This window comes from Paramormyrops kingsleyae, chromosome 5 (genome assembly GCF_048594095.1).
Source record: "Paramormyrops kingsleyae isolate MSU_618 chromosome 5, PKINGS_0.4, whole genome shotgun sequence".
In the NCBI taxonomy this organism is placed as follows: Eukaryota; Metazoa; Chordata; class Actinopteri; order Osteoglossiformes; family Mormyridae; genus Paramormyrops; species Paramormyrops kingsleyae.
This window is the reverse complement of record NC_132801.1, coordinates 10,647,393-10,674,425: the sequence shown is the minus strand read 5'-3', so window position 1 is coordinate 10,674,425 and position 27,033 is coordinate 10,647,393. Positions and strand designations below refer to the sequence as shown.

Sequence of the window (27,033 nt, the reverse complement as noted above, 5' to 3'; positions counted from 1 at the left end):
AAATTTAGATTGAAACTGATGTTTATTGCCCATTAAACAGAACAACGAGGGCTGCGTTACTGATTCCCATCTGCTTGTACACAAATGTTCAAAGGGTAATGTAATGCTAAATATTTTGCACACATGGAGGCACACTGTATACACCATATGCACCTGAGTTTGTGTCTTGACCAAAAAAATCCAGAGCCAATTGGCACACAAGGACAAGTGGTACTGAAAACCAACAGCATTTATTTGACACACAAAAATAATCTACAATAGAGAAAGTAACCAAGACGAGACAATTTCCCCAAACAAACCCAATAACACCCCCCTCCCCCTCCCCCTAAATTCAGGCTACAAACGCACAACCAGACCACACGCAGACATACAGAATAAGCAGATGCTTAAACGCCCCCCTCCACACACACACACACACATATGCCCTGACTGACTGCCTAGGGTCCAGTCTACCTTACAGGCTCATCTTTGGCTGCAATTCTGTCAGTCGGCCAGGCAGGGGGAGTGGGGGGAGGGGGGTTAAGGTAATGGAGGGGGAACATTTTAAGGAAGGTGAGGAGCACGTGGGTGGATACTGCACCAAGCTATTTTAAACGAAAGACAAGAGACGAAAACAACGGCGGTAAGAAATCCAACATGAAATTTGCTTGAAGCATTTATCGACCTGCATAGTTTCACTTACAAACTAAGGCTTGTTATAGAGTCTGAGTTCTTAAAAAGAAAATAAAAAATAAAATCAGAACCAAAGTTCAAGTAGGCTACAATCTTACGCTTCCCCGGCAGCCTTGAGTCTCCGTTTAAGCACGAGGAGCTCCTCTGCTTTTCAAGTCTGAGTTTTCTCTTCTTCAAAAGGTCCAGTGTGAAATGCAGCACCAAGGGGATACACTGCGCTAGACCGAGAGGGGAACGCGTTCACACACACACACACACTGTACACAGTGACCTGGAAAAAGAACAGTACACACGCACGCACACACTTCTCTCGGTGTGTAAACCACTTACAAATAATTTATCAGTATTAATCATAGCTACTTCTTTAACAGTCTGTGGTGGGGACAGGAGCCCACTGTCCATGCAGGGGGGGGGGACTGTACCACTAACAGGGAGCTCAGTAAAAATATACATTTAAGTCACAATTCATGTTCATTATTAAATAGTTTCACACAAATCACTGGGAACAACAGGCGGGATGAGTTATTAAATACAAATTAAATTATGTAGTATTCTTTCCTGCTCTCCCTTCCCTCTCTCCACAGTGATTAAGGTCTGTCATGTAAACATGTTGACAAAAATAAAAATGGAAAAAAAAAATCATCCAATCAATCATCCATCCAAACATAACAATATTATGGTAAGAAGAATTCAAGAGGAGAGTTCCGGTGAGTGCGCCCCTCCTGTCATGGTTGTATTCGTGGATCTCAGTGGCCACATGGTCGGCACCATGCCGACGCGTCCCAGATCCTACAGGTCAGTGAGACTTCCTCGTCATGTCCGCGCCCTGGCTTTGGTTCGCGTCTGGGGAGAAGGGAGGGAGGGACGACGATGAATGTCAGACTCACGTGGGCGGACAAACACACTGAGGAAGTCATGGCCCAACGAAAGACAAAACCATGCTTCTACGCTACGGGAAGCAAGACACGCATGCGGACCGGCACTGGCGGACAGGTGGGGGGGGGGGGGAGGGCGGAGCCAGAGTGTGCAGACCAATGTGGAGAAGGACAAGCAAAGCAAACAACAGAAGTCACAGCGACGCGGGGGGCAGGGTTTACCTGAGAAGGCAAGCTGCAAGTGAGGAGGTAGCGCAGCCTGAGAACCTGATTGGAGACTCTTTAACAGATCTGAGGAGAGACAGACAGAGGGAGAGACGCCCACAGAGGAGACGACAGGGAGGAGGAGGAGAAGAGGCGGATGGTAAAAAGGGGGCAGGTGGGAGAAGAAATGAATTTGATGAACAAAACGTGAGAGTAAGAACATCACATAGAAAAACCCCACAGGCAAAAACAGTGCGATGGGGACGGATGGCGATGGGACACGGTATTCAGGCCACAAGGACAGACGGCACAGGACCAATGGAGGAAGGGCGGGAGACACAGACGAGCACTACATCTAGCATAAACCTGGCGTTCCAATGCGTCTCGGCATCCAGTGTGGCCCTGGACGGGACAAGCAGGACACGGGATTCCCCTATTAGCCGGCTGCTAGCGTGGGAAAGCTAGCGTCTGAGCCGCTAACGGCTTAGACAGGGCGCCCAGTCCGGGCGCCAGCCTGCCAGGGGGCAGAAACCACTCCACAGGGCAGGGGAGTGAACGCCATTACTGCCTCCAACGCTAGGGGGCGCCGCACTGCACACACTCTGGAAGAATCTACAGCATTCAGCCCATTGTTAGATGATAGTATGGTAAGCGGTATGACGTCTGCATAAGCTAAATCCAGCAGAAACACTGTCCCTACGGGATGGGTCAATGTCATGTTGGTGTCATGTGATCTCAGGGAAACTGCTCAGTATCGATACTTGGTGTGACAGGTTATGAAAAAGTGTCACGTTTTCTATGCCAGTTAAAGAAGCCCTATGAGCTGAAGGGCAGCAGACCCAAAGGGGGCAGACAGCATGAGTGTGATGCTCGCCTAGGGTAACCACGCGTCGGGGGGGGGACACTATCGGACACTTCAGGTTTTACAAAGTACAGTACTTTAAAACTAAAAGGCTCTCGTGCTTGGCGAAATAGCTCAGGTCCTCTTGCACTTTGATTTGTTTATTCAGACTCATCCAACTGTTCCACGTTAAGATTAGTGACACATGCCTGATTACAGGAGACTGACCAATCAGCACGAGCACGAACTTGGCGCTGAAGTGAAATCCGGGTCCTTTTAATTGGAACGGTTGAATGGTAGCTTACTATCCCTGCCGTAGCTCGTAGCGTCTCTCCTGACAGGTGGTCACCCTGTGCCCCCCCGAGCAGAAGCTATAGCCAGCCATACGAAGCGGCACCACGTTAAAACTTACAAGGCTACGACAGGGACTCGGCGTAGCAGGAGAAGTTCCCTGGTTTTCTTACCAGGGAAAATGATCAGAAGCCAAAATTATCCACATATTTTTTTCAGACAATCAAAATTAAATTTAAACATCCGAGAGGCAGAACCATTAGTTTTTATAAATCCGTTAGTGGGGAGCAATTAAATTTGGAGGGACGGTGTCCCTTTTGGGCTAGAAAGGGCCGATTTGAGCAATTCTTTCCAAAGACTGGGAACCAGGGACGTACGAACAGGGGTAGTAACATTCTGCAGGTTTATTGCGACTCGTAAAGGCAGCTTCATTCCGTTCCGGGCTGGTAAGACAGCCATGTTTCCGCTGCTCCACTCGGATAAAGACTCGCATGTGTTCTGAGATGTATACTGAACAGAAACACGCTGCGTTTTGCTTCATGGTTATGCTGGTGAACAGGCTCTGCGGAAGTGCATTATTATTATATTAATTCTCCCATTAGGAATCATACGGTGGCATTATAGTGACCATCAGCAGGGCCTCATGACTAGATCTGTGCTTCAAAGTCACTGAGCGTTGCAGGCAGGCAGGTTGGGAGGGACCCCTCTGGCAGACAGTGACACGTGGATTTTCACTGGCTTGCACACTGTATGTGGACTGCTGTACATGCAGTAACTCAGCTTGTGAAGTACTGGGCTGTGTAGGAGGACTATGCAGTGCAGAAATGCCAGGAAAACACTGATTGAATAATTTGTGTGACACTCCCCCCCCCACACAGTCAGGCCCAGCACTCACTTTGCGCCAGGCTGTATCCTGAGCTGTTGGCCCCAGGGGCACCAACTCCGCTGGCAGCCCCGGGTGGCGTGAAATTCAGCAGCGGAGGGAACTGGAAGGGCAGAGAGACTGGGACCAGCCCACCCAGCATGCCGAACCCCAGCGGGAGGGAGGGGGGCGGGGTGCCCAGGAGGTTGCCGCTGGCTGAGGAGACCTGGGGAGGGAGGGAGGGGGGGAGGGAGGCGTCAGACCCCACCAATGGAGAACGACTGTGTGGAAGACGAGAGATGGTACACACAGGAAGTGACAGATGGGGAGTGGCGTGACCCCCATGGAGCCACATGACCACCATCATCACACACTGCATCACCACTCGTTTATCTCCAAAGAAGCATTCGGACAGTGAAGTCTGCAAGTGCTTGGAGACAGCCCTGGGGGGGGGGGGCTCAGAGCACGGAGACACACACCCTGACTAACTCTGAGTCAGCAAGGGATTCGGACACCTCGTCTTGGATTATAGATTCCAAAGTAGCCTACGCAAGCAGAAAGACCGACCACACACACACACACACACACACGCGCACACACACACACGCACGCACACACACGCACGCACACACACGGGCCTGAACCCAAAGCCACAGCCCCAGCAGCACAAGCCGCTGACTCAGTCCTCCACCCTGCTACACACGGTGCAAAAAAAACAAAAAGGAATGCATTTCAGATTTCACATGAACACCCAACAACAAGGACCGTACCCAGGCACACTGCCCTCCCACAATCACCAGTATCCCCAGAATAAAGCCAAGGACAGTGCTGGGAAGTCACACTGTCATACAGTCCAGATTCTCTTCTCCATCTCAGCACCCGCTCAGATCTGAGCTGCAGGACCCAGCTAGCAATGTAACACCAAGGTTATAAAAATCAGAAGCGCCGCCTTTCGCCGGCTCACCTGGGACAGCTGAGAGGTAGCCGGTGATGCTGGTAGGGGGGTGACAGGAGCCCGACTCGCCACTGGCTTAGGCCCCTGGCTGGCCCCACTCACGCTCCTCTGTCTCTGCCCGTGATTGGCCGAGACGGTGGGGGAGGGGCTTGACGTAGGCCGACTGGAATTGGAGGGCGAGCTTGCGGGGGTGGCATTGGTTGTGGCGCCGCCGGTGTGGGGGGCGGCTTTGTGTCCCCCCACCAGGCTGTAGGTGCCCTGCCCGGGTTTCGCCGCCCCCCCCGCTGACGGCACGGAGAACGGCGGCCGGAATCCTGGGTTTTTGGGAGAATACTGATGCACCTGAGGGATGGGCTGAGGGCGGGAGTGCGCCGTGAGGGAGGGGGATGGCGAAGGGGAGGAGGAGGGGGGCAGAGTCGGGGCAGGGGGCCGGGGCGTCAGCTTGATGATGGGAGAGCTGCTGCTGTGGGGGGACTTGGTGAGGGTGGCCTGCATGGGGGTAATGAAGTTGGACTGGTGATGCGGGTGAGCCTTCGATTGGGGGTGCGAGGGAGCCTGGACCGGGGAGGGGCCATGGGGGAGGCGCGGGGCCTGCAGACTCTTCGGGTTCAGCTGGGGGGTGTGGGAGTTCATGCGGGACTGGGGGGAGATGGGCACCCCACCACTGCTGCTATTAGCGTTAGCCTTGGTGCCGCTTTTCACAAGGCCGGAGTGGGCCAGAGCCCCTGCAGCTTTTACCCCAGTGGGGCAAAAAGCCTTCTGGGGAGGTAGGAGCGGAGAGGCAGTGGGGGGTGGCCGGGGCTTCGGCGGGGAGGGGGATCCCGTCTGGCTGAGTTTACTCACGCCAGTCACCCCGGGCCGGTGGGTGGGGGGCATCGGGGGCATCGGGTGCCTCTGGCTCTGCGGCAGAGAGCCCCCACCCTTCAGGATCCCATAGGCTTCGGCGTGCACCACAGACGCCGCCACGGAGGAGGAAGGAGACGAGGAGACGGAGGGCGGCCGAGGAAGACAGGGGGAGGAGGAGGAGGAGGAGGAGGAGGGGGAGGTGGAGGGAGTGTTCATGTTTGCCAGGGGGAGGCCCGAAGCCTCCTTCTTCACCAAGAGGGTCGACTGAGAAACCAGGGAGGCGTACGGAGCGACAGGGGGCCCCGGGGTGGAGGTCAGCATCTTAGGAGCTGGGGGGGAGGGTGGGCTGTCGCTCTGAGCCAGCCCTTTGGCGGCGTTGCTGAGGAGGGCCAGCGCGTGGGAGATGGAGTCCAGGGAGGGGGCCGTCAGGTCCTCATCCAGCGAGTCCGATAGACAGATGGTCTCTGAGGGGGATGAGGGGGGTCTGCGTATGGCAGGGATGGGGGCGGGAGACGGGGCAGGGGCAGCTGAAGCGAGGGGGCGCTGGGGCCACATCCCCTCCTGCGTGAGAGATAATGAGGAACCGTGAAAAATCAAGAGAAGCCCTGTGAAGCAGACTGTAAACAGGCATGGATCACACCGGATCGCACCGGATCAGCACAAGAGGCCTCATGGCCCAGCTCATCCAAACGGCTCGTCAGCATCTATGCTGAGTGAGCGGGCACAGCCAGAGGGCACTGCCAGCTGACGGCCGGGTGAGTCAGCCCTAAGCATGGCGTTCGCTGCGACGCCGACCTCACAGGGACCTCCCTCCCGCTCCGACACAAACGCATATGGCTGCCAAAGCTATTTAGGTACACTGACGATTTAAACTATCAAAAAATAAAAACATAAGACAGCACAAACCAGTCATACGTAAATAAACTAACGAGCTAAATGCAAAGGGGCATATTTTTGAATTTTATGACAGGACACACTGGAGCAGGACTGCCTGAGTGTGACCGCAGCCGAGTGCAATCAGCTCACACTGCATTACCAACCAGGGCAAATATTTCTGGTATCTCAGAGCACAGATGACTACAGGTCCCGTGTCATTCTGCTAATGCTATCACACGCACATAGTGGCACTGCAATGTTTCAAAAACACTTCCTTAATATGAATCCCCATCTAAATATACTGAATTTTTGACCCCTTACTTTACTGATGTCAAGTTTGAACCCTAAATGCTGTAACTACACCACGCCCCCTTACGGTAAAAGCTCTACGATTACACGGAAATGGGGCAAAACAGGCAGGACCAGATTGACAAAGCATAGGCCTCTATGGCAGTGAACATCAACCACACACAGTTACAAAGAGTAAGGATGCAGAAAACACCAGCAAAATGACAGAGGGGTGATCGTAGCCTTCGGTTAGGCCAGGACTCACCTTGGGTTTGGCTTTTGGGGTCGGAACAATCTTCTTCTTGGCTCTGAACAGGGGAAAATGGGACACAAGCTCAATGTCTCACGCACAGGGCAGAAAACGGTTTAATTTACATTACTTTACATTAGGTATCTATGTGTCCGCATGCCCAGAGATGGACTGGTCACCCCTGGTCTCGTACCCTGTGCTTCTGAGCCCCTAAGTAACCCTGTCCAGGATGAATGGCTGGGATTGTGACAGATGGATATTTACCCTATAGTTCTTTAACAAAATCTGTTTGCCATAAGAGTTAGTTAAGCAGGTATCCACAGATTTCTTAAGCTAGAGGTTTAAGAGTAAAAGGCTGCAGCCTCGTGCAGCAGACACCCGGACCGTAGTCCCTGTGCCGTGTGGTGACGTGCACGGCCGCCCCGAGTGGCGAGGTGACTCACAGGTTTCCCGTGAGATGGCTGTGAACGGAGCGACTCTCCTTGAAGAGCATCCTGGGAAAACGAGAGAGACAAAGCGGCATGTTTATACGGCATCAGAGAGAGGCGGGGGGCAGACAGATGATCTCCATGGCACTGGTCTCCATGGCACTGGTCTCCATGGCACTGGTCTCCATGGCACTGGTCTCCATGGCACTGGTCTCCATGGCACTGGTCTCCATGGCACCGGCCTCCTTACCTGGTCTGCATCCAGCCTTTGGGCCACAGTGGCTTGACCTCGTTCTCCATGAAGGCCTTCAGGTAGTCCTCCACGGAGACCGAGCACTGAGACTCCAGTTCATAGCAGCCCAGCTTCACCCGTACCAGGTTGCACAGCAGGGACCTGCGGCCAAGGGTGCCGGGACACGGCGAGATGGTGAGGATGCGCAAACAGGGCCAGCGGCACCACCGGGGCACAGACGCCGTCCACCGGGGTAAGACTCTCTCAAAGGGGCCCAGATCATTGCAAAACAACAACAGTGAGCCAATCACGTGACGAGGAAAAGTGGGCAGTCAGACCTGGCAGTTCGCCCCAGGCCCGCGTACCTGAGTTTGTCGTTCCACACAAATTTCTTGCGCGGCCCCATCACCCTCTTTCCCGGCTTTTCCTCGTCTTCCTCCTCTGAGCCGTTCTTCTCCCCCTCCTCGGACTGCTGCCTGCAGAAAGGGGAGGACGGGAAGCGGAGTTACGGTCCAAGCGGCGCCAGACGGCATCAGTCACGTCACGATCCACGGCACACGGGCAAGGCCAATCGGGGGGGGGCCGACATACTTGGCGGCCTTGGCCATGCAGTCCATGTTGTACTGGGCGATCTGCTCCGGCATGACGCTGCACACGGCCAGCTTCAGCTTCAGCAGTGGGGCTCGCAGCCGGTCGTCCTGATAACGTCAGTGAGGGGGGCGGGGTCAGGGCAAGGCCACAGACATCAGTCCAGACAGCAATTCATACTAATGACTTTAAGAGCAGATTTCCAAACCTAAACCAGCCAGAACATCACACACTCTGCACTGGTCTCTGCTGAGGGCTAGACAACAAAATTAAATTGGGTTTTATAAAATATAAATCCTCAAGTCTACAACTCATCACAGGTACAAAACGATGTGAAAAAGGTCACATTTAGGGCCTGTAATGACTAGATGTGTCCATTAACAAGCATTGTACACAACATTCAGACACAGGGGGGCCAATAATGGGGGCTAAATGCAGACTAGCTGGCTCTGTGAAAATACATCCAGTACCCGTAGGAAGGCTTGATGTGCCGACGGGCCCAGCAGGAAGCCAATATGTGCCTGAGAGATTTAAGGGGAAATTAAAGCAAGCTGCCAGGTAATTGTACTGTGTGGCACAACGCTACGAGAAATGTATGGAACAAACGTGTGACCAACCACCCTGAGATCCAGCAATCTACTCTCTCTTTCTGTACGTCACTCTAAGAGTCCTGCAGTTCTTTAAAAGGCAGTTAGGGCTTTAAGATGCAATCACTTGTGTGCGGCTGTGACCTTGCCAATTTCCTCTTCGTGTCAAATCAAAATTTTAATCAAAAGTGTATTAAAGAAAATCCCCGAATCTCATGACAATATTGTTAACACTTCCAATCTCCTGGTGATAAATCCAGTCCAGATGGACGCATTGGTTAGAATGACGTTTAAATTTAACGCAATGTTGCAATATTGCCTACATAGGCAGAAAAACAGCTGAGTGAACATTCTTTAGGTCAGCCACCCACGGGGGAAGCCAGTGGCACGACCCCCACCTGAATGTTGAGACTGAGCTTCTTGAGACGTTTGAGCAGCGCCTCCTTGTTGCACGGCACGAAGGCCTCCAGGTGGGAGTAGACGGCGGCGCGCACGGAAGCCGGCTGTTCCTGCACCTGCAGCTCGATGCTGGGGGGAGGGGGACCAGCAGGGTTAGCGGCGGCTCACCAGGGAAACGGTAACGGACCTGCAGCGGCTGGGAGACGCTCATCTCCCCGGAAGGCTGTGCATGATCTAGGGCAGCGTTTCCCAATCCAGTCCTCGGAGACCCCCAGACCGCCCCCCCCCCCCCAGCTCCTTGCCAGACAGTAGGGGGCACTCACTCAAGCAAGATGTTGTTCATATCCAGAGTGAAGAACTTCTTCCTGCCTTCTTGATCAAACTGACGAGATGCCTGGGGAGTAGGGGTGGGGGGGGAGGGAGGAGTTAATCTAACCAGACACCCAGCAACAAAGACCTAGAGGACAGTTATCCTTAAGCTTGCATCGGCAACGGAAGAGAAACATCCACTCCAATCAAGATATAACTGTCAACTGTCCCTAATTGTATAAAATACCTTTGATTTTACCATGTTATCTAACATTCTGACTTTACTAAACATGACACCTATAACACGTCACACGCTGGAGACCTCCTGAGAGCAGGCAGGCGCTGGCCGCTCCCTGGCCGCTCCCCTGCCCCCTTTCCTGGCTCCCTAACACAGCGCCTTCCCTTCTGCCGGACCTCTGCAACCTCACCTCCCTGTCCTCTGCTCCTCCTTTCTCTCTTTTCACTTTTAAAAGCATCCTATGGGGGGGGGAAGAAAGGTCACAGACAGGAAACTAGTGGGAGGGCTATAAGCAGACCCCGAACAAAATGCATCAAAGTCCTTTACAGACTCTGGGCCGCTCCCTCTGCACCATGCTGGCCCTCATCCTCCTCCTGCTCCTCCTGCTCCTGCTCCTCCTGCTCCCCTCCAGAACAGAGATGTGCAGAATCAGGCAGGGGCACAAACTCACCGCCCGCAGGTCCTCGATGCGCTTCGCGAGTGGGGCAGGGAGCCCGTCTGGCAGCGGAGGGGGTGTCAGCAGGTCCCCGCTGGCCCCGGCCACCCCCTGGCCCCTGCCCAGTGGCCCCACTACGACCTTGTGGCCCACCGGGGCCCCGGAGCCGTGCAGGCCGTTCTCCCTCTGCGCCGGGCTGGAGGACTGGGGGGAGGAGTCCAGGAGGCTGAAGTCGAGGTCACCGAGGAGCTCCTGCAACTCGCTCTCATTGGCCGAGCCCAGCAGTGACATCACGGCCGGGTCCACGGGCAGGTCCGCGATGGAGAGGTCGCTGCTGACGGCGCCGGCCGGCGTGCTGTGCTGTCCGGCACTGGCGGTGGGGGGGGGGCCGGCGTTGCTGCCGTGGTGCACAGTGTTGGCACTGGAGTTCTTCTTGCGCATCTCCTCCTTCTCGCGGTTAAAGCGCCGGATCATGGCAGCCAGGCAGAGGGAGTCCTTCATCAGCTTCTTTCTCTTCTTCTTCTCGGGCCGATTCAGACTAGACACTCTGGGGGGAGGTGGAGGGGCACTGTGAGATGCATATAAATACAGCAACACAGCGATCTACACACAGCCAATCACGCAGGAAGACCGAGCTACACACAGCCAATCACGCAGGAAGACCGAGCTACACACAGCCAATCACGCAGGAAGACCGAGCTACACACAGCCAATCACGCAGGAAGACCGAGCTACACACAGCCAATCACGCAGGAAGACCGAGCTACACACAGCCAATCACGCAGGAAGACCGAGCTACACACAGCCAATCACGCAGGAAGACCAAGCTACACACAGCCAATCACGCAGGAAGACCAAGCTACACACAGCCAATCACGCAGGAAGACCGAGCTACACACAGCCAATCACGCAGGAAGACCGAGCTACACACAGCCAATCACGCAGGAAGACCGAGCTACACACAGCCAATCACGCAGGAAGACCGAGCTACACACAGCCAATCATGCAGGAAGCTGACAGTAACATCAACAAAAGGTGGATGATTAGAATGTCATTACAATACAGATATAAAATTATATTACTGCTGCAAATGACTCTAAACTTAGTATTCGATTAAACTTAACTGATGTTTTTTAACAAAACTAACCAGAAAAATATTTATATAATAGGGATAAGCTGCAATGCATTAAATACATTAAAGTGAGCATGTGTATATCAATTCCAACATTATAAACATGCCCATGAATAAAAATAGATTCAAAAACATTTTTTTATATATTTCTTCATTCCAATCACGTTATAATTTGATTTTTAAGAATTTGCTGTGAGAGACGTAAACCAGCGGTGCTAAACATTAAATATTTGCTTACTTTAGAAATATTCTTATTCTGAACATGCATGTTTGATCATGCAACACTTCATTCCTAACACACCAGACACTGGTTATTAATTAAATACATAACACTTATATAACAAACAGTTCTAATAGTGATTATGACATGACATACTTACAGGTACTTTACTCTGCTTTTATTAACACAGGGGAATTCACGCTAAACCTCACCCTTGCTTGGACACTCTGTTCTTCCTTGGTTTCTTCTCCTCCATGCTGTTGCCCTCCTTTTTCTTGCGTTTCTTAATCACTTGATCCTCGCCATCCTTCAACTTCTGCAGGTAAGTTACGCACAGTCAGTCCCGAGCCGGAGCGGACAAGCCATCCTGCGTTGCCCATCGATCGCCTCGTTCGCCGAGATGCGTGCTCACCTTGTGAGGTTTGCCATCTTTGAACATTTCTTCCCCTTCCGACTCAGACGCCGCCCGGAACTGCAGAGTGCCCGTGTTGATGTAGAAGCCCCCGAGTTTGGTGGTCAGAGAGGCAGGGACAAGCTCGTCGTACTGCAAGAGTCAGAAGTAGATGGGTTCGTGTGAAGTGAAGGGCATCAACCCTAGGTATCCGGTCATCAGAAGCCTCGTTTACACCAGCAAAGATGGCTCCGGCCCGGCACCACAGAAAAGCCAGTCTCAGGATTTGGCACCGTAACCTCAGCAAAAGCGTCCAAACCTTCCACACCTTCCAAACCTTCCCAGAAAACGCAATCCGTAACCGATACAGTTCAGTCTAATATCACCGCTGCTGCCAGTGAAAATACTTGCCAGCATTACAAGCAGAAAAACGCTACATCGGTTTTTTTTTTTGTGGAAAACAAAATGTTCCCCAGATTTTAATTGTAAACATGTCGCAGGTCGAATATATTAAATATCGTGATGCTTATGTGGCGAAGAGATCATGGGGCGGATGACAAAGTTACATTTTTAGCAGACTTCCTTAAAAGGGCACAGGCAAAGCAGCAAGCCAGAATAAACTCACTCACACTCACACACAGACTGGGGAGGAATACAGCCTATCAGGAGACAGGTGGATACAGACAATACAGACGAAGCACGAATAGGAGACTTAAAGGCTCGGCAACTTATAAAAACAAACTCGGAAACAGATCAAAATAAATAAGTAAATAAAACGAATTCAAATGAACCTTTACCTTACTCTCACTTCTGCCTACGTAACATTTCCGTTCCGTTCTTTTTTTTGAAAAAGAGAACCAGCCCAGCACCAGCACAGGCTCCGTGTTGGTGGAAACGAGGTAAGGGTCGCACTTAATATCCAAAAAATACCTTAAGAACCATCTTTTCTTTGAATGCCTTAACTTGCTATTCCTGTCCGGTCTTCACTCTGCTGTTCCTTGCTTGGCCTCTTGTCTATACTGCACGCTCTTGTATTTTTGCACTGGAATTCGAATGGCTCACACTGTATTCATGCGATGTTTCTGTAAAGCACTGCATCGGCGCAGGAGCTAATAGTCAATCATTAGAAGCACAATCTATAGCCAATCTGCACATCTACCTAGTTGGCTCCTTGACAGCTATATGCTTGTAATATACCATCTGCTTCTCCAGTACGACACACTGGACACTGTAAAACTATCTGCCGCTCCATGCGATGTTTAATACCAGGTACAAGATAGGAGAAAACGTACTATGTCCTGAAACGCGTGCTACACAGCAAAAAAGCAAGACAACTACACGATGAGAAATACAACCACGACAACGGGCATGTATGACCCGTAGTCTTGCTTAACATGAGCCAGATGAAGGGCGTACATTTAACAGCTAAATGACCCAAATGGGGGCCAGATTGGCAGATAAACCCAGCAATACTCACGGCCTCAGAGTTGTCTATGAATGGGTCACTCTCGTCATACCCAAAGCCAATATCGATCAGATCCTGCATCCGGTCTTTCCTCTTCTTCTTTCCTTGATTCCCCTGTGACAGGGACAAATATAAAATTAGATCAAGTCATACTAAAAAAACATGCTCTGACTAATTCTGGCAGCCTTGAATATTTGAATATGAACAAAATTTCTACAACATCATGAGACAATATGGGCACCTAGAAACTAAACTGAACAAGTGTTAATCTGGCCGTGTCTAGAACCTGACCATTCAGCAAACCCAGGATCATCGGCATCACAAGCACAGAACTGTTTATAAGGAAATGAAGCCGGAATACAAATGCATAACAAACCCAGATCCAGGCACATTTCCACCTGGCATCCCGGCCTGACACAGACCTCCCTTCACGGGTGGTCTAATAGGACAGAACCCCCTTGAAGCCCCCGGTCTGTAACCATGGTGATGGAATATACTCACGTATTTGCTCTCGAACTTCTTGGCCAGGGCTTCCACTTCCTGCCGCTCGCGCTCATCGTCACCGAAGGGATCCGAGGGGTCGAGGACAGGAGGTAGTCCTGCTGCGGGCTTTTTAACCTTATACAGTAAATTCATCGTCAAATCAATATAGGTCAAATATGCATACATTATGTATACTTTCAACAAAAAAAGAGAAAAAAAAAGACACGCATTGTAATTAGAGTCGTAAAGGCGTGTTAAAATGTCATACTGTGGCTTTTAATACTAAGATAACAACGGTTTCGCTAGCTACCAGCTAACACTTTGCATCCATGCATGACACACAGCCGCCTGAACACGTCCACAGCCGTCAAAGTGCAAACGATCCACCATTTCGCGTTTCGTGGTGCATCTGCCGAATCTGGACAGTGAAGTTTTTTATTCATTCTTGGCAGCCGCCTAGCATTAGCTGGACGAATACGGTCCGGCTGTTTTTGCAGACAATTTCCCAATTTCCAAAAAATATATATATAATAATAAGTCCAATAACTCCACCGACTGGGCAGGACAGCTATCGAAACAGCGGCAGAAGCGCAATCGAGCTAAAAGCAGCCACATCCTATGAATGAACTGAGTGTTAACTTGCCCGATCGATCTGATAAAAAAAAAAAAACTTTCCAAATTTTCCAACTACATAGCAGTAAGTACTCAGGCTGCCGGTAGGGATAAAGTTTTTTGTCGAGAAAAGTTAGTAAGGCGCTGCATGGTGCGGGCTAGCTAGCTGGCTGAAATGCTAGCTAAACGCCTCGGGATGGTTTGGAAAGCGCAGCACTGGCCATTTCAGAGCCATCCCCCCCTTCCGGACCCCCAGAGCAGGCCTGAGCAGCGCAGGGGTCGGGCTCTACCTGAACGGACTGGAGCAGCTCGCTGTAGTTAAACTCGGCCGAAGCCTGGTCGCTCGGCTCCGACAGGCGCAGATCGAGCCGCACCGTGATGCCTCTGGGCTCCGCGGCGTCTCCGTCGCCGGCTTTAGCGAACATACCGCCACCCGCTGCCCCCGTGGCGGCCGTGCCAAGCCCCGCATCCCCCACGCTTATGTCGGTATCGTCCTCCCTCCGACGTTTTCGCTGTTCCGACGGCTGTCCGGGGGCGAACGCCGACAGGGTGACAAACGGTACTTTCCTCGGTTCGGCCATCTGGACGCGGAGCAGCGGAACCTTCGCTTCCTCCGGGCTGAATGCGAGGGCGAGCCGCTTTAGCTACTCCGCGAAAAGTACTTTACAGGCGGTGCGCTCGGGGGGCGATTCAGCCTGGGCGAGAGAGAGGTCCAGCGGCGGACGATCGGCAGATCACTCCTCCGCACCGTACTAACTGAGTCTCGGGGGACGAGATTGTCGGGGGAAAGTTGTTTTTTTCAATAGTTGCATCCTCAATTGCTAAGATACTGAGACGTTCGGGGTAGCCATCTTCGATTTCGGGAGTAAATAAAATTACGGAGGTCGCTGGGCCTGCGCGCTCCGCGGAGGCGGGAACGAGGGGGGAGCTGCGACCAATGGCGGCCACATCCGCCGCCGCGTCCCAGTCCTGCCCTCATCCCGCTGCGGGATCGCGCTCAGCCGCGTGCCATCTTGGCTCGAGGCGCAGGTCTGCCTGCGAAATGCAACCCCGGTCGTAGTTTAAGGACCGACATGGTGAACAAAGGGGAGCTGTTTCGGTTCAAGGATGAAGGTTTTTTTCTTTAAAACTGCCTCTTTCCCCTTTCTGGGGCTGAAATGCTGACTGGCTGATTTTATTATATGTGACCTGCATATTGTAGATTGTGTGCGAACATTAACGTGTATGCTATTAACGCTCCAACCATTAATGAAGATCCTCAGTACCGTTCGGTCGGGCAGTAATAAGCTGTTTACGCACGTTAACACTATGTCTGTCATGAAAAAAATCTGTATTTTTAATTTGCACATCCATAAGCAACCATTTATGTAATTAGTCGCAAATGTTATCTAATACTGGAAAACAATAACTACAGAAGCACAAAATATACACAATATGTTTTGAATAAAAATATACAATTTTAATAATACACTTCAACAACATAACACTACAAAAAACATTAAGTAAAAAAATACTACAAAAACTGTGATACGTACAATTAATGCAAATAATCTAGGCAAGTGTTTTATTTATAGGCTATCAACGATATACAGTGATTCAGAAAACACTAACAATGTTCGGTAAATAATGCATATGAATTAGCTGCGTGCAGATCTGCTTCTCTTCATTTCTATATCAATACCTTTACATCACATTACGGTCCTTTGAGATGCAGTTATTCACGATAGATGGGAATCTCATTACATAACGTTGTTGCATGAGGCCAAGTCAAACATACAGGTCTGCTTCTCCATATAAAAATGTTTCTAAACTGGGAATTGGGTGCTGATGCAGAATGTAACCATGTCTTTAACACTTGCAGTCATTCCTAGAATTACTAATTTCCCAGGGGCTGCCTGTTCACGTCCCATTCTTGTCCCTTTTTCCATTTCTGTCCCGGTTCCCTGTTTTGTGTACCAAGTGCTTTATGGTGTGCCCATCATCACAGGGAGACCCGGTTGTCCTTGGCCCACTTTCTCAGGGCTCTGATGATATATTCCACCTGCGAGTTGCCAGTGTTCCTCAGCAGAGGAAGGACCTCCCTCAGCGTCTCTCTGCCACATGAACAGTGAAGTGCACTAGTAAGGCATTTTATACACACAAACACACACACATATATCTCCTTGTCTGCCCTTCCAGGGTTACACACTTCATGGTTTGAGTTCAGTGAATCTGTAGATAATATTAAAAGCTTGTAAAACCTACACAGGACATATTAAAGGATAAAAAATAGATGAATTATTTTAGCTGGACACTGTGCTTTACAGAGGCAGACAGCAAAGCAACAAAACCCACGTGTGAAAAGTGCTGGAGAGAGAGCAGGTGACTATGCTGCAGTTCTACATACCTGGGCTCCCTGCCGGCAAGTATGAGCTGAAAGATGCCCACACAGGCTCCCCTCTTGCCCTCCCAGTATTCGGGGTTTGGGTCCAGCCTCTCCAGCACATCAAACGCCTTGGCAGCATAATAGAACTGTCCCATCTGGAAAGGAGGCAGAGCTGGTACCTGACAACAGGCAACGGCAGCGGTTAAAGCGAGATTTAAGAACCTGCAGAACGAGAACATACCTTATAGCAGTCATTAGCGATGAGTTGCAGGAGGCTGAAGGACTCTGCCGACGTCTCCAACTTTAAGTACAGCTGCCAGGCTAAGTGGGCCTTCTTGTTCATGATGTCTGCGTGAAGAGTGACACAACAGATGCCGGAATAATGATAAGAGGGAAAAAACAAGCACTGTAATGATAAAGAAAAAAGGGTGTTAATACATACAGCAGCGCGCCAGCCAGCTGAGATATACATAATCATTCTTGATCTTCTCACTCTGAATCAACAGGAACACCTGTACGCGACAGAATATCACAAACCTTACTTTCAAAGGCTTTAGTCTTAACACTTGGAACATAACTATTTTTGGACCGAGAAACCTTCCAAGCGAGTACACTAACATTCAACAAGTTCCTCTGAAACAGACATCTATATTGTATCAAATAAGCTTTAAAAGAAATCTATGCAACCCCCACGGTATCTTCTTAAAGAATCACAAGATCTGTCAGTGTTGCTCCACAGAGTGAAAGCCTGACGGTATGATGACTATATTTTGTTTAAAGGCCAATAATTTGGAAAAAAGACCCGTTACCTCCTCTGCCTCCCTGTAGTTGCCGACAGCTGCCTTGGCTTGGGCATAGTTGAAGTAAAAAGTATCCTCATTGTAGAAGTAGCTCTGTAAAACACGAATTAAGATCCGTGCACTGGCCGTAAGCAGCTCGCAATGCAACGCAACACGTGCCCGCGAGGGGGTCCATGCACGGCCGGGCTGCACTGACCTTCACCGAGTTCAGGTAAATGAGAACGTCTTCAAACTGCCTCAGCAGGAAGAAACAAGAAGCCATGCACTGTCTGCCAGGGATGGTGTCTAAGCGAGTTGGATAGAGGCGGAGATGCATTAAACAGAAGCTTAATTTGCTGATCAAGTGGGTATTGAATTCCAGTGTATTATTTCTGGGTCAACAGTAAGAATGGCACTGCACAATAAAGTCTGGTGATTAAACCTGGAAACCCCATTCTAACTTATACATTCTGTTTAGACACAACCATGTCTTTCGCTTTGTCACTGGTCGACTGTTTTTATTGCTGACGTGCACCTGTCGCAGTCCTCTTTTCTTCCGCGTGGGAAACAACGACGTGAACACAAAGATAAGTCAGTACTGGAAGATAACGTTAGTTGAAAACTTCATTTCAAGCTCTTGTGGTTTAACACCACAAACAAGAAAGGCAGGTGCAGAAAGATCTTTACCAAGGAAAACAAATTGTATTGTGCTAACATCTGCATATCCATCCATTTTATGGGCCTGCTTGTCCTACTTGGGTTTGTGTGGGTCTGGAGCCCATCCTGGGAAGGTAGCGGATAACCTAGGATGGGGCACCAACCCATCACATCACATCACCATTCACACCTATAGACAATGTGGTAAGTCCAATTCACTGTAGCATGTCTTTGGACTGGGGGGGGGGGGGGGACTGGAGTACCTGGAGGAAACCCAATGACGACACAGCTAGAACATACAAACTCTACACACACAGGGCCATGGTGGAGACTTGAACTTGTGAGGTAACAGTACGAACCACTGTGCCACCGTACCACCCCCAATACCTAAATATATTTCTTTATACATTTCAGTCTAACCTCTGCCAGTCTGCAGCCAGCCATCGCAATGGGTGGTACACAGTGTGGGCCAAAGTCCCCTAGAATCACCTTGTAGTGCAGATCTGTATATTTCCCATACTCAGCAGTATTGCAGCACTCTACCTCAAGTTACCTGCACTGCAACGTGTAAACAAAGTACGCTGGAAGCATACCAGATGGTCCAAACACCTGTCATATCTGGGCGGAGCCCTGGGCGGATGTAGATGGCAGACTGTGATTGAACGACATCAACATCGTGTGTTGGTTCTGCGTGTCTCTGTATGTCCTTCAGCATAATTCGTGCTCAGTTGTTGATATTCCATCAGGCTATGCGCCATCTTTAAGGTGTGGACTCTTTCTGAGAGCTTTCATCAGTCTCTACTTTGACATTAATCGCATAGTCATCAAGCTTCATTTGGTCAGTGGTCCGGTGCTAATTTTTCCATTATATATGTGTATACTTACCACATTCACTAGCTGAGCCACCAACTAGCTGGAAAAACTGCTGAGCGATCTTCAAGTGATCCCTCTATAGGAGGAGAACAGAGCAGACAGATCTGAAAGCGGGCATTAATTTTTAATTTTAAATCATTGTTTACCCCATAGGAGAGTTAGACATACATGGAGAACAACTATATTCTTTTCCACATCAGTGCTCCCTATTCTCTTCAGCAGGTACAAAAAGTAACGGATCAATCATATGTTAAAGTCACAAAATATTCCCTTATAATAACTGATCATTTCGCATTTCTGTGTGAAACAGGAAACTACAGTTTCTTCACGCCTATTATTACTATTTACACCCACACAGGATGTCTATCGTGGTTTTACAGTACACCACCAGGAGCTTCCACTGCACCGTCTGTGATGCTAAATATCTCAAATAAACAAAACTCCCCACTCCACTCTTCCACCCTCCTTCCGTCTCCCCCAAGTGTGTAACTCACCGATCCGATTTCTTGCCCTAAGGCAGCATTCACCACGCCTTTTAAAATATACTCCTGGTGGACACAAAGGCAAAAGGTCACTGCTTTCAAGAATTGACCATTATCACTCTTAACAACAATTGTGTATCAGCCCTATGGAAAAAAGCAGAGAGACAGTCAAGTACCCTAAAAAGCTTAGTAAACATTGCTGTACAATAATTTGAGAGGGAAAAAGAGGGTAGAGGTTGACAGGTTGGGGGCGACGTTAATATACACTTCTGCTTTTATACTGCTGTACTGAACACTGATCTTATCATATCTTAACGAGAGAGAGTGGCAGCCTATTGGAAGGCTTGAGAAAGGAAAAAAAAGAAGCTGAAAGAACTGTAAAGAAAATTAAAAAAGAGAAGAAAAACATGAAAGGAAGACTACAGAGGCAATGGAAAGCGTGACCTACCTGTGGTGTGGTGGGTTCCAGGTCTTTGATGAGATTGTAAGCTTCTTGGACATCGTCTACAGACCAGGACCAGGCACATAAGCAGCATTAGTACAATAAACACCAGTCTTTGACACTGACTGTAACACTGACTGTAAGCAGGGTTTGTTTGTATAACAGAAGCATTATTTAGCAGAGAAAAATAAATAGAGGTAACAAGGGAAAACAACAGCAACAGTAGCAGCTTAATGTGGACACAACAAAGCAGACTAATGAGTTGCGAATAATGACCGTTGGAAATTATTTGATATGAGTGACACTGAACAGTACAACACTATTGAGGTCAGTCTTTGAACTCTGAGCTTTCAAACTGAGACTTCAGTTCAACTCCACGTGTTCTGGAAGGTTACCTACAGCAAAAGAATTTAGGGGTAAGACGCGACATTAAGCAGTGGATATCGCGACACACCTTGCCTGAGGTAGTAGATGACCAGGTTGAGCCGGGCCTCAGGGATGACGTCGACAAGCGGCGGCAGGACCTGCAGGGCTCCCTCTCCACCGCGAAACACGACCTGATCTCACAGCGGGAGCGAGCATTTACACGCTGCACTGCCACAAGGAAACACTGTGGAGGCCACCTGGGGGATGCGGGAGAGGCTCCTCACCAGGTTGTGTCGGATGAGCTCTTTAGCGAACTCGAAGGAGCTGGAGGAGATATCTATCAGGTTCTTCAGCTCCGCCTGAAAGCGATAGAGAAGAAAGTGACTAAGACAGAAAGCTACATGCCTGATACTCTGTAGTGAGAGGGCAGAAAAGCCATACGCAATATGAATTAGCACAGTTCTGCAGTGTGTTAAGAGTGTGGAGACTCTGTTGCAGTGGCGGGGTTACCTCAGCAGCCTTCCCATTGTACAGCCTGAAGTGGTTACAGGCCTTGAGGTTGAGGGCAATGGTTGAGTCGGGGATGCTCTGTAAGTACACCGCCAAGACCTCCTGGGACACGTCATAGTAATCCAGTTTGTAGTAGCACAGGGCTACGTACACATTGAGGGCCAGGAAATCCCTGCAGGACAAACCGCCAGTACATCAAAGGCAGGCCTCTCAGAAATGCAGCCATAAACGGGAGATTCAGCCTGATCATCTGACCACCTTCCCACTGCATCTACTACTGTTGTGGCTCGATCCATAATTCTTTGCCACTCCTCCATCTTTTTACTTTACACAGGGAATGTTTCTCACTTGCAAATGCTCCCAATCCTCGGACTATTTCTCGTTCATTCTTTCTGCCCCGACACATAAAATAATTCAGTTCCCGTCGGCACACAAGCCAAACGCATCACTTGGCATCAAAATCAGATGCTGAGAGTTCTGCTGTTTTTCTGCACATTGTATATTCTGCTCCCCAAGCGTGAAAGCTAACACACAGCTACTGCTCCATGTGTAACTTTCACAGCTTCTGCAAAGTATCTTCCAGAGGTCACAGCAGCCTGATAACAGCTACAGCTACGTCCACCACGACAGGGACAAGCTACCTTTACGTAGCCTCTGATAGCAACATTTCGTGGCTAGTTATGTTAGCTTAGTAACTCCACCAAGACCAACACCTCCATATCTAATCCTCTCAAGTCTGACATAAGGCGCAGGAGCACCCATTAACGGTCAGCTTAAATTTTGCAAGGCGCAGGAATGTATCACAGCAAAATATGCAACGCCGCATGGCAACATGCAGGCGGCCCGGCGCTCAGCACCTGTTCTGCAGCAGGATGCGCTTGTAGATGTCGATGGCCTCCTGGTAATGCGAGCGCATGTAGTGGATGGAAGCCAAGCTCAGCTGGTCCTCGGTCACGTCCTCCAGATTCTGGTGGAAGCCCATCAGCTTCTTCTCATCATTAAACTGAGCAGGACGGTACCAAATTGTGAGTGTTTGTGTGTGAGAGAGAGAATAAGAGGAAGAAACAGAAGTAAAACTCTGTAAAGCTTTGGCCATTTCATATTAAGTAACACAAATACACTTAAAATACAATTACAATTAGTCCTGAACATCACAAACAAAAAAGTACCACTTCACTCTGTAACTCTATACCTCAAAAAAGACATTTACCCATTTCCCCTACTAGCAGTCTTTTATCTGATGATCTTTTACAAATGGAATTGTTTACTTCATTAATTGCAACTCTATACACCCTGCTGCATCTACGCTAGTGCTAGAAGTAATGGACTGCATATAGAGGAAGGTACTTAGGGCTAAAAGACTGCCAGATCAAGTACCAGGTACATAGTGCCGGGTCATGCTGTAGTACCATAGAAAAATGAATAAAATAGAATAGAAAATGAAATGCTCTGCATATCCATATATAAAGTGTGAACATTTAAAATTATGTAACTTCTAAAGCAGTGGCTAAGAATCTATAAAATGTAAATCAGAAAACATTATTATTAAATATTACACTATAAGTAAATTGACATACATGCTATTATTAGAGGTGCTAGTATGGATAGGAGGTGCTAGTATGGATAGGAGGTGCTAGTATGGATAGGAGATTTGGCTTCACGAATAAAGTGATGATGATTAATATGTTACCCTGACCTTGTGTGCCAGGTGGAAGAGTAAGCGATTCTGCAGTTGACTCTTTGGAGCTGAAACACAACCGGACAATGGAAAGGAGGAGACAGGTTACAGCGTCTCTGAGGTGCGGCTCCAGGAAGCAGAGGGTTATCGGTGGAGGCAGAGGATGGAGTCACCCTTGAGGGCAGCCTCTTCTGCCTCCTTGTACAGGCCCAGGAAGAAGAGCGTGCAGGCCAGGTAGACCCAGACGTCAGCGGAGCAGCCTGGTCTCTGGCTCAGAGCTTTGTACTCCTGTATCAAGCAGCAGTATTTCACACGCATTTCAGAAACTCTGTATCAAAATATCAGAGATAAATAGAGTTTCGAGATAAAAATGAGGTAATCCTGACCTCCATGGCTCTCCTGTAGTCCCCCAGGTGAAAGGCGCAATAGCCAAGCCATAAGCTGGTACTCTCTTCTCGCTCTCCAACACTTCGCTGGAACTAATTGGAGAGCTCAGTTTATGTCTAAGTAACATAGGTTAACTAAGGCAACGGAGATAGGAAAGGTACAGGTACCCAGCGTGACGTGGGGAAGGAGGAACCGGTGATCTGTGAGTGGTACATCACCTGCTGCAGGTGACCCCATGTTTTGAAACAAATTAATTACAAAAATTTTGCTGCTACAATCCAGGCATGGTGACAACCTACCATCCACCACCAAAGTCTTCAACTTTCAGTCAATATTCCTGAGTAATTCCACAGTCAACTGCTTCCATGAACCTTTCCCAAGGTCTATACCGTCCCTATAACCTGAGATTTAGCAGTCGATACACAGGTGCCTTTAAGGGATATTCAGCTCAGTTTGATTTATTTTTATATAGCGCCTTTCACTTGCACTGAGGTTCTTTACATGGGTGTGCTGTAATACATTCCTGCATCATTTATACAGAGTAACTCAAAAACAGGGTAAAGGGAAGGTACAGAAATGAAAGAACCAACGCCAGATGACAACAGAGGAGAGGACCCAACAAACACATGGCAGCTCTCCTACAATCCAGGCTGCGTTTCCAGCAGCACGCCGGCCAGCAGTACCTCCAGCTGCGTGACGGCTCCCAGGTAGTCCCTCTGGGTTAGGTAATCCTCCACTCGGGGGGTCTTCTTCCCCTTGTTCTTCTTCTTCTCACTGGCTGGAGCCTCTCCGCCAACTGCTGGCTTTACCCTGGACAGGATCTAGATGCACAAAAAGACAAAACATATTACATGCGGATACAGCTTTACTGTAAATAGCTCTCTGTTGTTTTTGCTGCTGTCAGGGGAAGAATGTTTGATTATTGGAGGACTGTAAGACCCTGAACCTTGGGGCTGGCACTACCAAGGGGGGGGGGGGGGGCTGTTTAAGGGGGTGTTTGGCATATTCTGAGATGAAACAGACTAATGTTTTTGCCTGAGGTGTGCATCCAAATTATTTTGAGTTAAATCAATAATTTACTTATGCTTATAACCATATTATTATTATTATTATTGTTATTATTTTTATTATTATTATTACAGTTGGATTGTAACGTCTCATAGCTTACACATCACACGTTTGTGTGGAGTCCAGAAACCTGTCCCAGGCAGTAGGAAACAAAACTGAGGGCATCTTGGATGGGGGTGAGGACAGGATGCCAATGCCACCTATCTAAATGAGGACCGTCCATTCATTCATTTCTATGGAAAAACCCTAATCCCAGTCACGACACCCTTAACCTCTACCCATCCCTAACCTTAACCATAAGTAACCAACCCAAATACAAGATTTTTGGCATTTTTACTTTTGATTGCATTCACAGATTTTTTATAAAACTGATGTTATCCTCAAAAGATGTCCCAAAAAGTAGGGAAATTTCATGTTTTACTACACTTTGGGGACAATTTGGTCCTCAAAAGTGATCTATGCAAATCCACCCATACACACACACACACACACACATACACACACACACACACAATGGCCAATGAAAAACGCCAATTCGTCTAGACAGAAACTCTAAGAATCGCAATATGTGTACTGGAAACACTTTGCCAAAGTGAACAAACTTTTACATTACAAAACACGAATAATTTAAAAACGGAAATTAACAAACTGCAGTACATATGATCTCATCTCATTTTCTGTTTCTTAGTGAGAGTAATGTATTTCTTAGTGAAAGGAAAAATGATATAGAACAACATTATGCAATGCAATGCCATCTAGCGAAAATTACCCTACTGGTATCGCTATCCACCTTACTGACTAGGTTTGATAAGCCCATCAAACAATCTACCGGAAAGAAAAACACATTCTTTACCCTGGGAAAAAAAATGAAGAAAACATTCGCTAACCAGCTAATCCCTGCCTACATATCTTTCCAGTTTGATCATTAGCTAGACAGCTTACTGCACTCACCATTTTGATACCACCCGGATTGCTCAGGAGAAGCGGAGCCTGAAAAAAACATGTGCTACGATCGCAATAAATTCATGGGTATGAATGCAAAGCAATTAGTAATTAAAAACGTAATATTGAGAAAACTTAAATAGCCTAGAACGGTGGCTTGCACTCCACAGCTAGCTAACCAGTTCAGTGTCTGGCATCTAAACTATCGATCCCGTCTCCAAGCAACGTAGCGACTCACTGCACCGGAAACGGTAGCTCAGCGGGACAAACAAGGAAGAAGTAGTGATCCGTTTGACTAATATTTGCACGTATTTTAAGATTTTCTTATTAAACTTACCGTCTGCATTTCGTTGTTCTGTATTATAAATATGTAATGTATGTAAATTCATTAAATATAACGTGAAAACTAGTCTTTTGAGGATGTTACGTGAGGATGTCCTGAAAACAGGAACTAAGGGACGCCCCAGTGGCCTAATGGATAAGGCACTGGCCTCCTAAGCCAGGGATTGTGGGTTCGAGTCCCATCTGGGGTGGTTCGTATTTTAAAGTACAATATATTTAACAGACAATTCGCAAGTGATGGAAGCGATGATATTCGCTAGCTCTAGGACACCCAGCATCGGTCAGTTTTTCGGCTTGTTTCAATCTCAGTAACTTCATTATCAGAATCAGTTTTATTGGCCAAGTACCTTTACGCATAAAAGGAATTTGTCTCCGGTTTGTCGTCGCTCTCAGTGTTCTTCACGACGGACATACAAAAAAATCTATTAAATCTAGTATGTACAGAAGACACTTAAGTCAGAAGGACATAGTGCAAAGGTGCATAGTGCAAGATGCTGGCTGCTATATTTACATGAGGTACAGCGGATGCTTGGAGGGGAGGAGTTCAAACAGGTTGTGACCAGGGTCTGATGGGTCTGCAGTGATTCTACCTGCCCGTTCCCTGACTCTGGACATGTGTAAGTCCTGAATGGAGGGCAGGTCAGCATCAATGGCTTTTTCTGCAGTCCTGACTGTTGTAATCTCTTCTTGTCCTGCTTGGTGGCCAAACCAAACAGTGATGGACATGCAGAGAATGACATGCACTCTTTTTCAGTTGCAGTGGAGTCCTGGCTAACATACAGCTTGCTTTCTTCAGAATGCCCTGTCTATACGTACAGTATGTCAGTCTAACTGAGCAACCAAAATCTAAAAAGAAAAGAAATATTTAAGCCAACAACTTAAATTGATAAGTAAATTTACACACACATTACATGGCTTGAAATTAACAGGTATGCTTTGTGAAGTACCTATCCCAAAATTGTCATTAGGTCACTGTGGGCAATGGTAGCTTAATGGTTAGGGAAGTGCACTTTTAATTTAAAGATTGCAGGTTCAAATCCCAGACCAGCAAAACACCACTGAGGTACCCTGAGCAAGGTACCGCCCCCAAGCACTGCTCCCCGGGTGCTGAATTAGCTGCCCCCTGCTGTGTCACATATGGGTTGAATGCATTTTGTTGTGGTGTGTCAACAATGACAATCACTAAATTCTGAGATGGCTTGCTTGACCCAGCTATAATTTAATTTGCTTTTGCATTATAGGTACCTGTTTAAGTCCCTGCCTCCATGACAAGAATAAAAATTTTCATGTCAAAACAAGAAAGGGAGCTAAGAATTCATGGGCTAGTATCCATAAAACCTTCCAGGTTTCTGCACCCACACCTGAGGCCAGCTCACCCTGTAGGCGACTGTAGGGCAGGGATGGGGAACCTGATCCATGGAGAGCCGGTACGGGTTTTTGGGAAGACCTCTCAATCAGCCAATAACAGCGGGTCCCCCAGGACTGGAGTTGAGAACCACTGCTTTATTATTGGCTGATTGAGAGGCCATCCCAAAAACCCATACCGGCCCTCCATGGATCAGGTTCCCCACCACTGGTTTAGGGCATTATTTGATTAGGGCACACAGAACAGCAAGCGAGAAAAAATCAGAATACCTGTGGTTGCATTTAATAAAGTTTTAT

General features: G+C 48.6%; 2 protein-coding genes and 1 non-coding gene across 7 annotated transcripts; 1 reads left to right on the top strand and 2 right to left on the bottom strand.

Annotated features, from left to right (window-relative positions):
• Positions 1 to 211: 211 nt before the first annotated feature.
• Positions 212 to 15,453, bottom strand: ubn2a (ubinuclein 2a). Of its 4 annotated transcripts, none has more exons than XM_023791881.2 (17): positions 14,771 to 15,453; positions 13,887 to 14,003; positions 13,398 to 13,499; positions 11,942 to 12,073; positions 11,742 to 11,842; positions 10,193 to 10,724; positions 9,518 to 9,588; positions 9,194 to 9,323; positions 8,212 to 8,318; positions 7,986 to 8,096; positions 7,639 to 7,782; positions 7,404 to 7,454; positions 6,976 to 7,018; positions 4,710 to 6,107; positions 3,779 to 3,971; positions 1,770 to 1,838; positions 212 to 1,515 (listed from the first exon to the last, which is right to left on the bottom strand). In XM_023791881.2, the coding sequence occupies exons 1-17, from the start codon at positions 15,059 to 15,061 to the stop codon at positions 1,469 to 1,471; spliced, it is 3,639 nt and encodes a 1,212-aa protein (XP_023647649.2). In that variant the 5' UTR covers positions 15,062 to 15,453; the 3' UTR covers positions 212 to 1,468. The 4 variants fall into 4 exon arrangements, with proteins under 4 accessions (XP_023647649.2, XP_023647648.2, XP_023647651.2 ...); XM_023791880.2 differs by having other exon boundaries at positions 11,742 to 11,845; positions 14,771 to 15,450; XM_023791883.2 differs by lacking the exon at positions 1,770 to 1,838.
• A 464-nt stretch (positions 15,454 to 15,917) lies between these two features.
• Positions 15,918 to 25,625, bottom strand: ift56 (intraflagellar transport 56). 2 transcript variants are annotated; one of them, XM_023791723.2, is made up of 18 exons: positions 25,367 to 25,625; positions 23,703 to 23,840; positions 23,019 to 23,111; positions 22,806 to 22,920; positions 22,651 to 22,700; positions 21,812 to 21,957; positions 20,955 to 21,126; positions 20,729 to 20,803; positions 20,533 to 20,635; positions 20,085 to 20,140; positions 19,649 to 19,702; positions 19,167 to 19,230; positions 17,842 to 17,930; positions 17,655 to 17,738; positions 17,288 to 17,357; positions 17,087 to 17,193; positions 16,867 to 17,000; positions 15,918 to 16,573 (listed from the first exon to the last, which is right to left on the bottom strand). In XM_023791723.2, the coding sequence occupies exons 1-18, from the start codon at positions 25,373 to 25,375 to the stop codon at positions 16,462 to 16,464; spliced, it is 1,671 nt and encodes a 556-aa protein (XP_023647491.1). In that variant the 5' UTR covers positions 25,376 to 25,625; the 3' UTR covers positions 15,918 to 16,461. The 2 variants fall into 2 exon arrangements, with proteins under 2 accessions (XP_023647491.1, XP_023647492.1); XM_023791724.2 differs by lacking the exon at positions 25,367 to 25,625 and adding an exon at positions 25,039 to 25,286.
• trnar-ccu (transfer RNA arginine (anticodon CCU)) lies at positions 25,490 to 25,562 on the top strand. Its single transcript has one exon. It is a non-coding gene; the product is annotated as a tRNA-Arg (tRNA).
• Positions 25,626 to 27,033: the final 1,408 nt, after the last annotated feature.

What these genes read in the sequence shown, in the direction of transcription:
- ubn2a (XM_023791880.2), bottom strand. Translation starts at nt 15,061, where the DNA reads ATGGCCGAACCGAGGAAAGTACCGTTTGTCACCCTGTCGGCGTTCGCC. An exon ending in AGCCATCTCACGGGAAACCT is followed by an intron (nt 7,019 to 7,403) that starts GTGAGTCACCTC and finishes TCCCCTGTTCAG; the next exon opens with AGCCAAGAAGAAGATTGTTC. An exon ending in AGGATACAGCCTGGCGCAAA is followed by an intron (nt 1,839 to 3,778) that starts GTGAGTGCTGGG and finishes GTCTCTCCTCAG; the next exon opens with ATCTGTTAAAGAGTCTCCAA.
- ift56 (XM_023791723.2), bottom strand. An exon ending in AGCTCATCCGACACAACCTG is followed by an intron (nt 20,636 to 20,728) that starts GTGAGGAGCCTC and finishes CTGTGAGATCAG; the next exon opens with GTCGTGTTTCGCGGTGGAGA. An exon ending in CTTGCCGGCAGGGAGCCCAG is followed by an intron (nt 16,574 to 16,866) that starts GTATGTAGAACT and finishes TTCATGTGGCAG; the next exon opens with AGAGACGCTGAGGGAGGTCC.